General features: G+C 41.9%; 1 protein-coding gene across 3 annotated transcripts in view; it reads left to right on the top strand.

Moving 5' to 3' along the window:
- ENAH (ENAH actin regulator) overlaps positions 1-14,209 on the top strand; it is a 130,042-nt gene extending 115,833 nt beyond the window's left edge. For 2 of the 3 annotated variants that reach the window (XM_080824299.1, XM_080824298.1), the window contains 4 exons: positions 1,343-1,409; positions 7,516-7,594; positions 10,467-10,524; positions 11,329-14,209. In XM_080824299.1, the coding sequence (XP_080680425.1) occupies positions 1,343-1,409; positions 7,516-7,594; positions 10,467-10,524; positions 11,329-11,366 (242 nt within the window). In that variant the 3' untranslated portion in view covers positions 11,367-14,209. Of the gene's footprint in view, positions 1-1,342; positions 1,410-4,274; positions 4,338-7,515; positions 7,595-10,466; positions 10,525-11,328 lie in introns of all 3 variants that reach the window. The other variant, XM_080824300.1, reaches the window with a different exon arrangement.
- Positions 14,210-15,223: the final 1,014 nt, after the last annotated feature.

Here is a 15,223-nt window from a genome sequence, read left to right as displayed (position 1 = left end):
ATTTAAGGTGATTCACTAGCATGGAGACATATATGATTAGATGAAAGGGAAGGACTTTTAATCCCAGAATTTTAAAGGTGGAGATGCAGTTAGCACTGATGTCTATTTCAGAACATTCTCACATGGAGAGCGCTGTCCTTTTGACCATGCGTTTGGGTAATACTGGTAATTGGGGAACTAAGACTTCTCATTTTTAAGGAAAAAAGAGGCCTCATTACAGCTTTGGGGAGATGGTGTTGAACTCCGTGAGGTTTCTGATGTTAAGGACTCTAGGTTGCGAGGCTGTTCCGTAGAATACGAACAAACTACCTGCCCCTGGAGGCACCTGACCGGTGCGGGGTCCGTGACGAGGACGGGAGGGGCCGTTTTCTGAGTTCCGCCAAAGCGAAGAGCAGATCTACCTGTTCAGCTTTTTATCCAATTTAAAATAAAGTGATTTGAATAAATTTGGTAATTTCAATGAATTAACATCTATAATGGCCATGATTTTATAGGGAAATGCCCACGTTAATTCCTACCCATTTTCAGTTGGAGACTGTCAGTGACCTTTGGAATTCCACTGTTTAGAAATTCTAAAAAAAAAGTCTGTTTTTGTGATTGCGACCCATTTACCAAAAAAGAAAAAAGAAAAAAAGAATCTCACATTCTCCTTATTGAATGGTGATTATTCAATATTTTGAAGGCTGTACTGTGGTAAATATTGTGACTTTTTCCTAAGTAGGACTCAGCTCAGTTTGTTAATGTTACTTCCATTAAAAATTTTCTGGTTTATGAACTACTTACTGTAATAGCTTTATCTTTCTTCCAGAAGCCAAATTACATAGGTAGTTTTTACTAAGAACACAAAAACTGTAGAACTCCACTGTAAGTTAGAGTCACAGAACCATGTACAATTTGAGAAGAACTATGAATCCACCCCGCCCTGCTGAGGGGATGACCATATTTTTACACAGATTTGCTCATAATTTCACTCTTGCGCCCCCTAAAGCTTACCCGGGCCCCAAGCTGAGACCTCCGTCTCTGATATGGAGCCCTGCTCTGCTAGAGAGGTGGTGCGCCTTCTGGTTGTAGGCCTCCACTGTCGGAGATTCACGGCCTGTGGCTCTCCTGGGGGGCTCGTCACACTTGCTTATTAATGTCTTCTCATCTTAAGGTCTGAGGTTGTACAAATTAGGATCCTTCATAGATTTTAATTAAAGCTCAGAATTGTAACTAAAAACTTTTCATCTGTACAAAAACATGTTTAAGGTTACTTAGTATTTCTTTTTTTTTTTTTTTTTTGCAATAAATTACTCTGGGAGCACGTAGGGCACTTCATAACTTATGTCCCTTATTTTTAAAGAACCAACAAGAAAACCTTGGGAAAGAACAAATACAATGAATGGCAGCAAGTCACCTGTTATCTCCAGGTATGTCTACTTTCTGACTCTTATGCTGCACGTGTATCTAAAAGAAATTAACCTCTCTGGACTCTAGTGGTGGATTTGAAATTGTACAGAGAAGCAGATAAAACCTTGAATCCTATTCCTGCAGAGCACCATGGTGTTTTTCCTAGCGATTGTCTGGATGCTTACTGTTTAGGCAGGTTGTCTGAAATTTTAAGATAGCTGTTATTCCTCCCATTTTTTTTATTTTGAAAAATTCAAAACTACAGAAAAGTTGAGAGAATAGTAGAGCACACGCCCATGTGCCCCATGTTCCCCAGTTATTAGTTTTGCCCCGTTGGTGTGAGGCAGAAACACAAAGAGATGTGCCTTTGGGTTCCTCTGGAGAGTGAGAAAGCAGTTTGCAAAAATCTTCATCATTTTTCCTAAGAACCAGGATATCCTCCTGTGTAACTACAGTACCATTATCGCTCTCAAGAAATCTAACATTGAACAGTGATATTATGTGATATAGTCGCGTTTCCCCAGTAGTCTCAAAATGACATCCTTCATTTTGGTAATGTAATCTTTCAAAGAAACTTCTATGTTTTGTTTTTTTTTTTTTTTTTTTTTTATAAAGATTTTATTTCTTTATTTGACAGACATAGATCACAAGTAGGCAGAGAGGCAGGCAGAGAGAGAGAGGGGAGGAAGCAGGCTCCCTGCTGAGCAGAGAGCCCGATGCGGGGCTCGATCCCAGGACCCTGGGATCATGACCTGAGCCGAAGGCAGAGGCTTTAACCCACTGAGCCACCCAGGCGCCCCTGAAACTTCTATGTTTTAAATCGAAAGGCAGCAGGAGAGAAATGCCTGCAGTGTTTAAGAGAGAGCAAAATAAAACCTGAAGTTTTTGAATTTGTGAAGTAGAAAGATTGATTTCTCTCTCAGTTGAAACTTCTGGTTAAAATCAACTTAGGAAAGGGGGTGCCCAGAAACACGACTAGTGAATTTCTGTTTCTCCCAGGGGCCGTAAGGCATGGTCTTAGCAAATTTCAGCATTTCTTAGCTATGCATATTTTATTGTCATACTAAATTTATATCCCAGGTCTTGAACATAGATGAAACTTTGTCTGGATTTATGAGATAGTTTAAAGGACTTAACATTTTTTTTCCAGAAAAAAAGTATGTGTTTAGAGACTAAAAAGGTTTTGGCCTTTTCTTTCTGAGTTGTTTGCTTTAGTTTTACCTCTTAAAAAGCAAACTTGGCTCTAATAATAGAAAACTAATAAAAAAACAAGGATAGACCTCACATGGTCACAAATCTGTTCAATGTTAGCCTAAATCTAAACTTGGACTTGTTTTTATGTGGTTCTTTGTGCTGGTAGGAAGGATTTGGTGATAGCACAGTTTCTTAAGTTCCTCAAAGCCTTTTCAACCATGTAGAAGCTTTTAGTTTCTCAGTGACTATAAGATGAATGTATTTTATTTTAGGGGAAAATGCAAGAATTGCTTTTGGTGGACATGGTTTCAACAGAGTAGAAAAATCGCACATTTATGTTTATCAGATACCTGATTGATGTGGCCTCCCAGTGCGTCTCTGGTAGTTTTTATAGATTTTCTCCACTAGCACATTTTGAAGCCTGATTTATCGAGTACATATCAGAGCACAGAACTGTGATGTCCCATGTGTCTTTTGAAGACAGAAATGGGACAGGGAAGAATCTTCCTGTTTATGTCTACTCTTCATCCCTACCTTACTGATAGGGGTTCCGTGGTGAGCCTGAGCAAACCCTAAGTCCATGGAGGGACATGAAGTGGGTTCTCCAAGTGAAATAAAAGTTCCTTGATGTGTTTGGGTTCATTTAAAAAATAGCCTTTAGAAGATTATTCAGACTTCTAAAGGAAGTTTAATAAGTGTTCTGAAAGTCACCTATTCGTTTTTAGGACTTTTCTATAGATTAACCGAGTATTGGTTCTTATTATCTAGCAGTGTATCATAATGGTGTTCTGCTCTGGTAGATTGGTTTTCCTCTCCTTTCCTGAAATGGACATTTGGAAATGGCCGGTCGTTTTCTGACCACTCATATACCTTTTGATAGATTTGAGCCAGCCAGTGATACGTGTCTTAAAATTTCACCCCAAGCGGTTTTAAGCCAAAAAGATTTCGCAAGTATGTTGGAAGGACTAAACTGTATGGCTTTTCTTCCCAACTTTTCTCCCCCATTCCTGCCGAGAACCATTGTATTAATATGGTCACTTGATGTGCTCCTCATCCTTGCGTGGTGGGGAAAGAACCCCTTTCTCTTACAAACCTCCATGTCGAGGTTGTGTTAGGGTGGGATGGATTGACTCCGGTCATGCACATGAGGTGCTGCATTGTGCCGTATTTATTCAGTGAAGATGCCAAGTAGTGGGGTAAAAGCAAAAATGTTAAAATTACCTTAAACTATGACTAGAATGTCCCATTGAAAAATTTGTGAGTTATCATATGGTTTTCAGTAAGAGCTCACAGATCTTATATTCAAGGTAGAAAGAAAGTTCACACGCTTTCTTTCTGAGAAGAGTTAATTTTGCGAACTTAAGGCTACAGTGATTTCTACTGTGTTTCGGTACTTGTTGGTACCTTGTGGAGTAGCTTTTACTATGTGTGCACTCTCTAAAGGTGGTCATCGCAAACGCACCACGATTTACTTTTCATTCTCTACAGCTGTCAAATGAGTATGTTACATAACTAGAATTAGTGTCCGAGTACCTCCTTTCATACTGGGGAAAAAAACTGTCGTTTTAAGGTTAACGGACTCCTTTCATTGTTTGGCTGTGACTACAAATCTATAAAACAGGAACATAGTGCGCATTATTTTTTAAAAGTTCTATTGTTTTTCCCTTTAAATGGTTTTTTCCCCTTCATAGACGGGATTCTCCAAGGAAAAATCAGATTGTTTTTGACAACAGGTCCTATGATTCATTACACAGGTATCATCCTGGTGTGACTTTGTGGTTTGAGACTTCGGAATAACATGTTCAGGATAGGGCTGAGCTTTTTCTACCTGGATTGGTAATCACCACAAGGGAGATGACTTGAGGAAGAGCAAATCTTTTGTATTTAACTTTATTTAGAGCACTTTTTTAAAAACACGAAGAGATTTTGATCAGGAAAGTTAATAGGGTGTATTCTCCTGCCTTGATTCCCTAGTTGGATCAGGATACATATGAACAGCACATACCCCAGCAAGGCTGGAGTGGAGTATGAGGCCGCCTGTGTCTTCTCCAGGCCCTCTGTAGCTGTTGCATTTTCTTCTAAAGGCTTTTCTCCTTAGAAGCTTGAGACAACCTTTAAAAGGTAGAGTAGGAGACTTGTACTGGAAGTTCATGGAACACGGGACTACATCACAGCCGCACTTGTGAGAAACGTTTTCCTGAAGGAACATCCCCAGCCTGTCCGCACTTGGGGCAGGTTACATGCCTTTCCCAATCTGACGTCTCCCATCCTGGGCAGCTGGTTTTCTAGGATGAGTCCTGTTACACCTTTTTTTTTTTTTAAATTAAAATTAAGAACCGGGTATTTCTTAACTAAAGAAATTGACTAAAGAATTTTAAAAAATTCCTCAAGTGTTCAAGCTTATATTTAGAATTGATTTGGCAGAATAGGGACTTTAAATATTGTGGTAGTTATTGATAGGTAGCTGTTTAGAGGTAACACAGTAACCTCTGGGAAGGCCTCATACTTTGTTACCGGTTGTGGTGAAAACCCATAGATTATAAATAACCGAGGTACACCCATGTTATCCTATGCACCTCTTTTTTAAAAATACATGTGAAAGTCTACTAGGAACATGACTTAAACAGTATATGGAGGGGTGCCTATGGCAGTGAGTCAGGAGTTCTGCAGACTGTATTTGGCCAAATTATTTTCATGCCATTGATGATAAAAATATTTAGTAAGTTTGCCAGCCAGTTGAATCTGCGTAAGATGTTTATATTACAAGCATAAAATCATTTTCCTGCTTTTCTCAAGGTAGTTTAATCATTGTCACCAGAAGACTTACTGAGAAAATTTGCTAGTACATAGGAAAATAGCATTTAATGAGATCTTCTGTTAATCTTCTCAGTTTTTTTGCTGCTTTCCCACTAGGGCCCCTTGATAGGATAACGTTGATAAACCTTTTTTAAAAGAGTGGTGATTACTTCTTTCCTTCAGTATGAAAAGTTCCCCCCTTTAGTTAATCATCATGGTGATGGTGGTGGATTGCATGTTAGCATGAATTAAAATTTCTTAATTGCATGTTTCCTCGATCGTTTATTATGGAACAGTAATGTGTTGTGTTTTTAATAAGTACAGATATATTCATAACACACTGCCCGGTTAACTTTAGCATACTATAGATACTCATGTGAACGTTGGGAATACTCATTATATAACTTAGGAGAAAAGCGTTCACTGATTTTAACACTTAAATATGAAAAGTGAGAGAGAATCCGAGTAATTAAGATTGTGAGTCTGGCGAGCAGGGCCAGGCAGCGTGGGTGACTGAAATGCAGTGTGTGGACCGTCAGGGGTGTTCCCCAGACCGGCCTGTGGCCACAGCGCCTGCCTTGCCTGCCGGGGCCTTCAGTGCCTCCTCTGTGACCAGGGGGTGCAGCAGTCCCCTCCGCAAAGCGGAAAGGAAATACATCCTGGAAGTAAGTGTTCTTTTGTCCTAGTGCCTCGCTCAGGGCTTACCGAGTGAAGTTTTCTGAAAGTTGGTTTCCCTGGTTCATACAAGCAGAGCAGCCAAGGTCTCATAAAATAAAATTGGTCGACTTGCTTTATATAACGTGTTAAGCTGTCATGTTTGACATGAAAGCAAATTAACTTACTACTTCATCTTCCCCAGCAAAGCCTGTGGATTTGGAGCATAATATGCCTTTAAGAGTTATGAAATCATAACTTTGAGAAGTTACTGTGCATACCAATTTTGGTTTAGATTTGTGACGTTGGTCCTCTGCAAACTTGAAGATCCATGACTCAGCTGATAGTTTTCATCTGCACTGAGTTATGGTCCTCAGATTGTGGCCACTTACAGTGTTAAACCAGAACGTAGAGGAGTGCCCAGTTAAGACTCTAGATTTTCCACTGGGATTTTCTCTACTTGCCGGAATGGGAGAGGAGCCATGACTGGTTTATTTGATATTGAAGCTTTTGCTTAAGGCATACCTAATTTCTAAGACTTATTTCTTCATGTTGAATTTTTAAGAGAGGCTAAATTTCTGAGCATGTAGTAATAATTGGCAAACTGCATCTGTGTGGCATTTCCTTTTTTTTTTTTTTTTTTTTTAAGATTTATTTATTTGAGAAGGAGAGAGTACTCCTGGTGGAGGGGCAGAGGGAGAGGGGGAGAGAGAGAATCCCAAGCAGATTCCCCACTGTGTGTGGAGCTCAGTCCTTCCACCCTGAGATCATGACCCCAGCTGAAACCTAAGAGTCAGACTCTTAACTGAGCCACCCAGGCACTGCCCCTTTTTTTTTTTTTAAGGACAAAATAAGTTTGTGTAAGTAGTTAGTTGGAAATTCGTTCAGATAGCATCTCCATAAAAACTTGTCTGGAAACAGCCACATAGCCAACTGGATATGAATCTTTTTAATTATTTCCCCAGCATTCTTATTTATTTGGATGCTTGACACGGCATGAAACACACAGAACAGATCATCTGCTTATTACTAAAATGTTTTTTTCTATAAACCATCGGATTTGTAAACTGATGCATCTTGGTGGTTGGTTTGCACACTTTCAGAAGAACGAGATTGTGTTCCCTGAGCCTCAACGTCGCAGCTGGTCTGGCGTGTCCAATCCTGGTCAGTGTGCTGCAGACGGCCCCGTTTCCCGCCTTTTGCGCAGAGAATGTGTTCCTCTGCCCTTTGCGGAAGGAGCACCGTCATCCTGTCACCATTGTCTGATTTCTTTACAAAGAACTGGAAACACTGAGCAAAGTGAAAAATGCTTCCTGTTTTCTGTTCTAATCAGTCCTGCAACTTTCACAGTTAACTTTTTAATATCTGTGTTTTAAGAAAAGTACCGAAATCTGATGTTGGGTTGATAAATTTGCAATTTTCTGTGAATTCCTTAAACATCCCAAGTATTTTTTACCTGTCCTGGAAATTCCATTTGTACAGACCAAAATCTGCACCTTCATCACAGCCCAGTGCCAATGGCGTCCAGACGGAGGGGCTAGACTACGACAGGCTGAAGCAGGTAGGCACCCAACGGCAGCTGTCCCTCCCTTCCCCCCGCGTGCACTGCTTTCTCTGTAAAAATGTCTGGTGTGCTGGCATTTGACGGACGGTGAATATACTGGGAAATAGAGTTTAGATCTTTCTGTACAAAGGAAACAGCAACATGAGTACCAAATTGTTTTTTTCAAATCTTCGTTTTTTTGGTTCGGTGTGTTCACTTAAAGTTCCAGTAGTGGTGGAGGGTGGGGGCAGGTGTCTTAATGGCTTAACGTCAGCTTTCAGTGTCAGCGCATGGTATGTATTTGTAAAGGAAAATGGGGTTGCACTTTCCATTTACCATTGGCAAGAATGGACCCAGTGAATCCGGTTTCGGCAAGAATGTCGGGGAAATGGGCGTTCTCAGATACTTTTATTTTCTAGGAAGTAGTTGGGAAAACAGATCACAAGCCTTAAAAATAAATATTTTACCTTTGAACCAAACAATTTCACTTCCAAGAATTTATGCTAAGAAAATATTGTAGAAGTATATAACTCTACAGTGTCGGGCAGGGGCCAGTGGTCATTAAGGAATCAAAAATGAGCGTGTTATGTACTGAATGGTGAGCACTCGCCCAGGCTAGGTGAGAGAGACAGGTAACCAAACAGTATGAACAATTCTCTAAACTTTCTGAAAAAGAAAAGGATCTTGTCCATATTTTGGATACCTCTGCATTATACACATAGGTACTAAAACAAGAAAGGGGAAGGAGTGATAGGTGAGAAGAGCTGTGGGGCTTTAAAATACTTAATTCCCAGGAGAGGTAAAACAATTTTGAAAAATTGGTAGTGTTAAGAAAAATTTAAAGGAGGGTCAGTGTACACACCTTAGACAATGGTCAGTTTCACGGACCTGAGCCCAGAGTTGCTGCCACCAGTAGGGTCTCGTCTCCTTGGTCTTCCTGCCCTGCATCCCTGGGGGCCTCTGAGAGCAGTGACCACACCAGTCCTTGTCATAGCCTTGTACTGACCTGCCGGTAGGTGTGCGGGCCAGGCGCCGGCAGGGCTCTTAGCATGGTGCTGTCTTCTGGTCCTCGTGGGAGGCCTGTGGGACAGTGTGTAGACTCAGACTTGGTGTCTGAGATTCTGAGGAGTTACCTGGCTCGGTCCCATCGCTGGGTCAGCAGCTGAGTCAGGATCAGAGCCCAGATCATTCCTCAAAGCCAATTTCAGATAAATCTGATTTTTATATTGCAAAGTTATTAGAAAAGTTAACTTGAGTTATATAGTTTGAAAAGGAAGCTTGAGGTCATTGATAATCAAGCCCTAATTTTCCTGTATATTAAACATGGCTTTCTTTTCTTAAAAACTCTTTAAAGTAGATGCTTGCACACACTTGAACACATGGTAAATTCTTGGCTATCTGAAGTAGTGGAGAAGAGAGGAAAGGTTTCCCGTTGGGGCTGATTTTACTATAATTTGAGTAAGGATATCTGATAGTCTGTACTAATAATTTCTGTGCTTGTTTTCTCATTGGTAAAGTGGAGGAGTTGTTATACTAATTGGTAATTTCAACCTTATTTTAAACATGAAAAGCTTTTTAAGAAAATGAACCTTAAATTAGAGCGATTTAATTTTACCTGAGATGTGTAGTATTAGAAAAGGTCCCATAATGGAAACTAATCCATCCAGAGGGTAGGTGTTACTCTTCAGACTGCGTCACCGTGTCGGAGCCCTTTCAGCTGGCATGTGACACTGTTCTTGGCAATTTGGGGAGGGGAGGGACAGAGGGAGAGGAAGTACTAAGCAGGCTTCATGCCCAGCCCGGAGCCCGGTGCAGGGCTTGATCTCACAATGCTGAGACCATGACCTGAGCTGAAATCAGAGTCAGACACTCCACTGACTCAGCCACCAGGAGCCCCTGTTCTCAGTGATTTTTTTAAGTTTGGGCGGGGGTGGGGTGGTGGTCCGTTATTTCAAAGTGAACTTATAAATACAGATTTTGCGAAATATTTGAAGGTGGAGTGGTTTTCATGGAGGAAGAAGCATCTAGAACAACAGTATTAAATCAAAATACAAACAGGGCTCACACAAGTACTTTAAAATTTCTGATAGCCATATTAACTAAGTAAGGAGAAATAGGTGAAATTCATTTTAATGTATTTTATTTAATTTAATGTAACTAAAATAGTATTTCAGTATGTAATCAGTATTTTAACATTATTAAAGAACTATTACACATTATTTTCTTAACGCTAAGTTTTTGAAATCTGGTGTGTGTTTTACCCTGGCAACACATCCCATTTCACACTGGCCACGTCTCCAGTGTTCAGAGGCTGCATGTGGCTGCGTCCGCCCTGTCAGACCACATAGATCCAGGTGGGGCCTATTCACCCTTGCCTCTGCCAATTAGGGCAGCCCGTGAGGCAGCTCCAGGGGAGTCTCGGATTCCTTGAAGCAAGGTTTGGCAGCCATAGTGTGATTCCTAAGGAACCCCATACTTCAAACCAGATCACACATGGGCCAGGATCGGCTTATCTGGTTTACATCTCCTGTTCCCTAAAATTGCCCTACGCACCATCTTCCAGGCTGCTCCCGGAAGACATGGTTAAAAGCAGAGCTATTATCTTTTCTAGAAATGACCTGAAGCCTACCTTTCTCTGGATGGCAGAATTATTTTTAGTTTTAGAAAGCACTGTAATGTTTCCCATTTCGCTAGGCTGGAATAAGTGAAGACTGGAAGACTTAAAACATGAGTTGCCCGGCTGCGCTTAGACAGCCTTGTCTGGGAGGGAGTCCGGCAACAGAAACCATACAGCAGACTTCATACATACTTAAAATTCTGTATGAGCAAGAATATTTGTAGCAGTAATTTTTTCTCCCTGTATTTCTGATGTTTTTCTCTAATATTTTAGGACATTTTAGATGAAATGAGAAAAGAATTAACAAAGCTAAAAGAAGAGCTCATTGATGGTGAGTATATAAACAGATTTACTGACTCTGTAATGTTAGAGAATACCCATTTTTAAGGAAATGCACATAAAAAATAACCAGTTTATTACTTGAGGGCATAAAACAATTTTGCATAGTATCCTGCCCTTCACATGGCTTAGGATGTCAGAAAGGAGCCCTCTCCTTCTTACGGTGGAAGTTATTTGTAAAAATTGGGATAAACGAGGTCCCTACGTGTCAGGGGTTGATTAATGTCCGACGGAAGTCCAGGCAGAGGGGCCTGTCTCTGGCCTTACATCCCAACCTGCTGCCTTCTCTGTGGACTCTGAGCCCACAGCGTCCGTGTTGTCATTGTGGACATGAAAGGGAGAGTGCGAATGAGTGTGTGCATGTGCGTGTGTGTGTGTGTCTGTGTACACAAGCTAGTACCGTCTCTGTGTTAAGAAAAGCAAAGTCTGGGGGTGCCTGGGTAGCTCAGTGGGGTAAGCCTCTGCCTTCAGCTCAGGTCATGATCCCAGGTCCTGGGATCGAGCCCCGCATCGGGCTCTCTGCTCAGCGGGGAGCCTGCTTCCCCCGCTCTCTCTCTGCCTGCCTCTCTGCCTACTTGTGATCTCTGTCTGTCAAATAAATAAATAAAATCTTTAAAAAAAAAAAAAAGAAAAGAAAAAAGAAAACCAAAGTCTGTGCAGTGGCAGATGCAGGGTCTGCTTGGCTCTCTGTTACTGGGAGTTTGAAGACAGCCACTGAGGTTTCTTAGAAGGAATATCTCACTGATTTTACCTCACCATTGTATTTACTTGAAATACGTTTCCTTTTTGTGCCCAGCGATCAGGCAAGAACTGAGCAAGTCCAATTCTGCGTAGAGAGACGAACTGAGGAGGAATAGAACTCTAGTCTGGAGAAAGAGCCCTGCGAACCACAGCTGTTAACAACAAACCCCTACATTTGTGAGCTGCAAGAAGAAAGTGGAGACAAACAGTCGGAAGAGGAAAACCAACATCCTCACAAGCCTTCAGACACGTTATTCTGGCGATAAGCTATTTCCCTCCCAGTTTGCTGCTTTTTTCTGACCTTTTCAACAGGATGAAAGAGTCGGATGTGAATTCCTGTTTCATAGTTGTGCAGAAAATACTAAACCTATCAGGCAAGATCGCCGTGCATTGAAATATTTTCATGTCAAGACAAAATCGCACGTTTTTCACAATCCATTGCTAAAATAAAGAGGAGAAAGGCTTAAGAAGTTTGTTTTCAGAGAGTGCTGACGAAGAAATGAGCAAGTTATGCTATTGTATTGTAAATGTTTCTCTCAGGTTTGTCTTCCTATCACATTTGATATTCCGTGAGGGATGGAGATCAGCCCTGTGTAGGTTAAGATCCTAAAATGTGGAGCAAATGGAATTGTATGTGCTTTCCAAGGGGGATATTTATAAGAAAGTGTCCTAAAAATGGTTTGTCTGGCTTGAGGAATTTTAGAATGATAGGAAGTCTCTCGAGTTAGCCTTCATGCAATTTTGTAGATTAAAACATAAAATTCGTCCAGAATTTAAAGATTTTAGATGCCTTCCTAAATTGTTAAAATGCTTTACCAAATCTATGACTCCTACATAACACACCAGTGGTCAAATGTAAAACAATATATTGTAGACTTACTGTAGGTTTTCAACCTTTTTTAGATTTATGCATGTGGACATTTTTATAATGTAATTACAACCACCACAAAATTAGCTTTTTTAATTGCAGACAGTAATGCATGTCCCACTAATATGTAGCGGCCTTTTCAAGGCCTGGTCCCAGGGAAAACCTTTTGTAGAGTATGGGGGGGTGGGAGGAAGGGAAGGAATAATTTTTCTTTTAAAGTTAATTTCTGCACCTTTTTTTCTCAATTACCTGCATGAATAATAATGAGGACTATTTTGTGACTTTAATTGGTAAATATGTTAGCAGAACCAAGTACTCAATCTTTTACATCATGTCTTCAGCTGTTCGTATTTTAACTTGAGTAATTTCAATGGTCTGAAACATGATTCTGAGATTCCCAGGGATTATGTCATACTGCGGAACTCGAAAATCCGATCCCTGAATTTGGCAGTTGCTTTACTACCTAGGTGCCCTGCAGTTGGACAGGTATGTGTTCCTGACCGAGAAGCTGCTTTTGAATTTTGTTACATGGAAACACACGAAGTAGTTGATGTCTGCAGGAACTGAGGTCACAGACACCATGCGGCAGAGGGGACCAGCGAGGGGCTCTGCGTGGTTGTCTTGTCGTGACCGAGCGAGACTCAGGTGGTGAAAAGAAGGACCTAGACCCCCGCTCACCCCACGCGGGTGTGTGCAGGCGTAACCCATGCCCTTCTCCTGGAAACTCGCGAAGATTAAAATAGGGGAGAAATCCTATATGTTGCAATGATAGATTTTTTTTTCTTAATTTAGGAAATCACAAATTCTCCAGGCTCTCCATCTTGATTTCTGCTTCAGTTATGTGCCATATTTGCTTTGAAATCTTTGATTATCTGAAATTTTTACTAAAATTTTAAAGAAATAATCCATTTTCATCTGCTTTCTAGATTTTGTAACCTCAGTCGGTCAGACAGAGCTTGTTGGTAGCATAGTTTACCATTCAAAAGGGTTTGAGTGAGGAAATTGTTTTCCTTGTTAAATAGTTCTTGTTTCTGTAGAGAGTTCAGTTTTAGATTAATCTGTGATGAATGAGCTTCCTAATTGAACTGTGCAGTTCTCTGTCAACCGCTCATCGTCAGGCAGCAGTAGGAAAGGCATTCAAGCCTCAGCCAGCCTCTAACGTACTGTCTTCTAGAAGAAAGCAGAGGCACTTTGATCTTTATTTTTGTCCTTTTGGTTATACAAACACTTGGATGGTGTAGACACTCCTGTCCCCTATAAATCAGGTGAGCAATCACTTGATTTTTGTCGGTGAAGTTAGTCTCTAGTAGGTTAGAGTACTGAGTACAAGTGGTCCAAAGTCAGAGAAGAGACTAGAGCCGCACACTGGACCTTAGTGAGGGGCTGCCGTCTGCGCTCGCTGTCTCGTGCCTTGGTCCGGTCCTCCCAGGATGTCTGTGTGACGGGACAGAGCCAGTGCTGGGTCACATCGCGGTCCATCTGTGTGCGTTCGCCTGGATCACTCAACATGTTCTTCCCAATCACTGTACACGTTTGCTGTCCAGTGGGACAGTTTTTGTCATCGTTAGAGATTTCAGTAATTAAAATGGGAAGCAGAAGCCTAAGTGACTTTCCTTAGCGAGGTGATGTTCCCCGGAGCCCGTCGTGCCCACGGTGATCGTGCTGTGCTCACTGGGTGTCCGAAGCTGCGTGCAGTTCAGGGGGTCCTTTCTGACGACAGGAAGGCGCTTCTTTCCTCAACACTGTGATGTGACCCGTGACAAATCTGTCCTACATGCTCTGTACATGGCCAGCAGCCCATTGCAAACCAACTGAATGTACACATTTTAACGCGGTGCTGACATCTCCCCCAAGTAGTCGTCGTGGTTTCCCGGTTTGTCCACAGTTTGCAAGCCTCACGCGTCAGTCCGAACTGAAGATGAAACACTGATGAATGTTGGACTCTCATGCTTTAGGTGTGCTTCCTTTTTCAATTGTTCGGTTCTCTGCTATTTTTACCGTACTGTTTCATTTCAATTTCCTACACGCTAACTTTGTTTGTGTGATTGAAATAAACTTGCAGTATATACATGTTGCTTGTTTGTGACACTTAGGTGAAATAATCTGTCGGCTCTAAAATAAGTCCTGTTGAGTGTGCAAAGCCCGTGACTTCACTGCCTAAAGCCTACACAGCTTGTCACCATTCCTCCCAGATTTCCTAAGTCGAAAAAGCTGAGTAACACAGACAGAGGGAAGGCGTGATTGGGTGTCTCCTGTTGGTTTGAAACGGCTGTCGTGTGTCCCCGCTCCCTGTCCCCCCTCGGCCCGCCTCAGTGCAGTGGCTTACTCTTCCTGTGGAGAGAGCGACAAAGGTTTAATTTTACTGTTTTGTTCTATGGCGTAGATGCTGAAACTCACACAGTCACCGTTTCCCTTTATGTGGTTTGTGGGGGGAAAGGCCTTCCAAGCCCTGAATTTTAAGCGTAGTGAAGTCCGATCTGTGGTGTTTTTCGCACACTGATGTCATGGCCCTTTGTGCGAGCAGGGACACTGTTTGTCTGACTTCACACCATACTGATTTTGAGTCTGTCCTTAAACTCTGATGTCTTCATGAGAGGTCCAGTAATCCCGTCTCTCCTCCTCCTCCACACCCCGGGTTTCTCTCCGTCCTCCTCACCTCTTCTCCTGGGCGCCTGCAGCCATCTCACCGGTGGTCCACCGTTCCAAAAACGTCAGCCGTCTCTGACTCTTGCTTCCCTTCGTATATAAATCACAATGTTCACCCACGAACTAGAAGTTGCTTCCCGTTCGGAAATGAATTCAGCAACATGGAGCGCCTGGGTGGCTCAGTTCGTGGCTCAGTTGAGTGACCAGCTCTTGCTTTTGGCTCAGGCCATGATCTTGGGGTTGTGGGATCGAGCCCTGCGTGGGACTCTACACTCAGCATGGAGTCTGCTTGTCCCTCTCCCTCTGCCTCCTCTCTCATAGATAAATAAAATCTTTAAAAAGAAAAAAAAAAGTGAATTAAGTAACAGATTGCAACCTTTTCAACTTGCCTAACCACAACTTCTGTGTCTCCAAAGATCTCTCTGTACTTCAGTGC

The sequence above is a fragment of the Martes martes genome (assembly GCF_963455335.1).
Source record: "Martes martes genome assembly, chromosome: 15".
In the NCBI taxonomy this organism is placed as follows: Eukaryota; Metazoa; Chordata; class Mammalia; order Carnivora; family Mustelidae; genus Martes; species Martes martes.
This window is presented reverse-complemented; position numbering and strand designations above follow the sequence as displayed.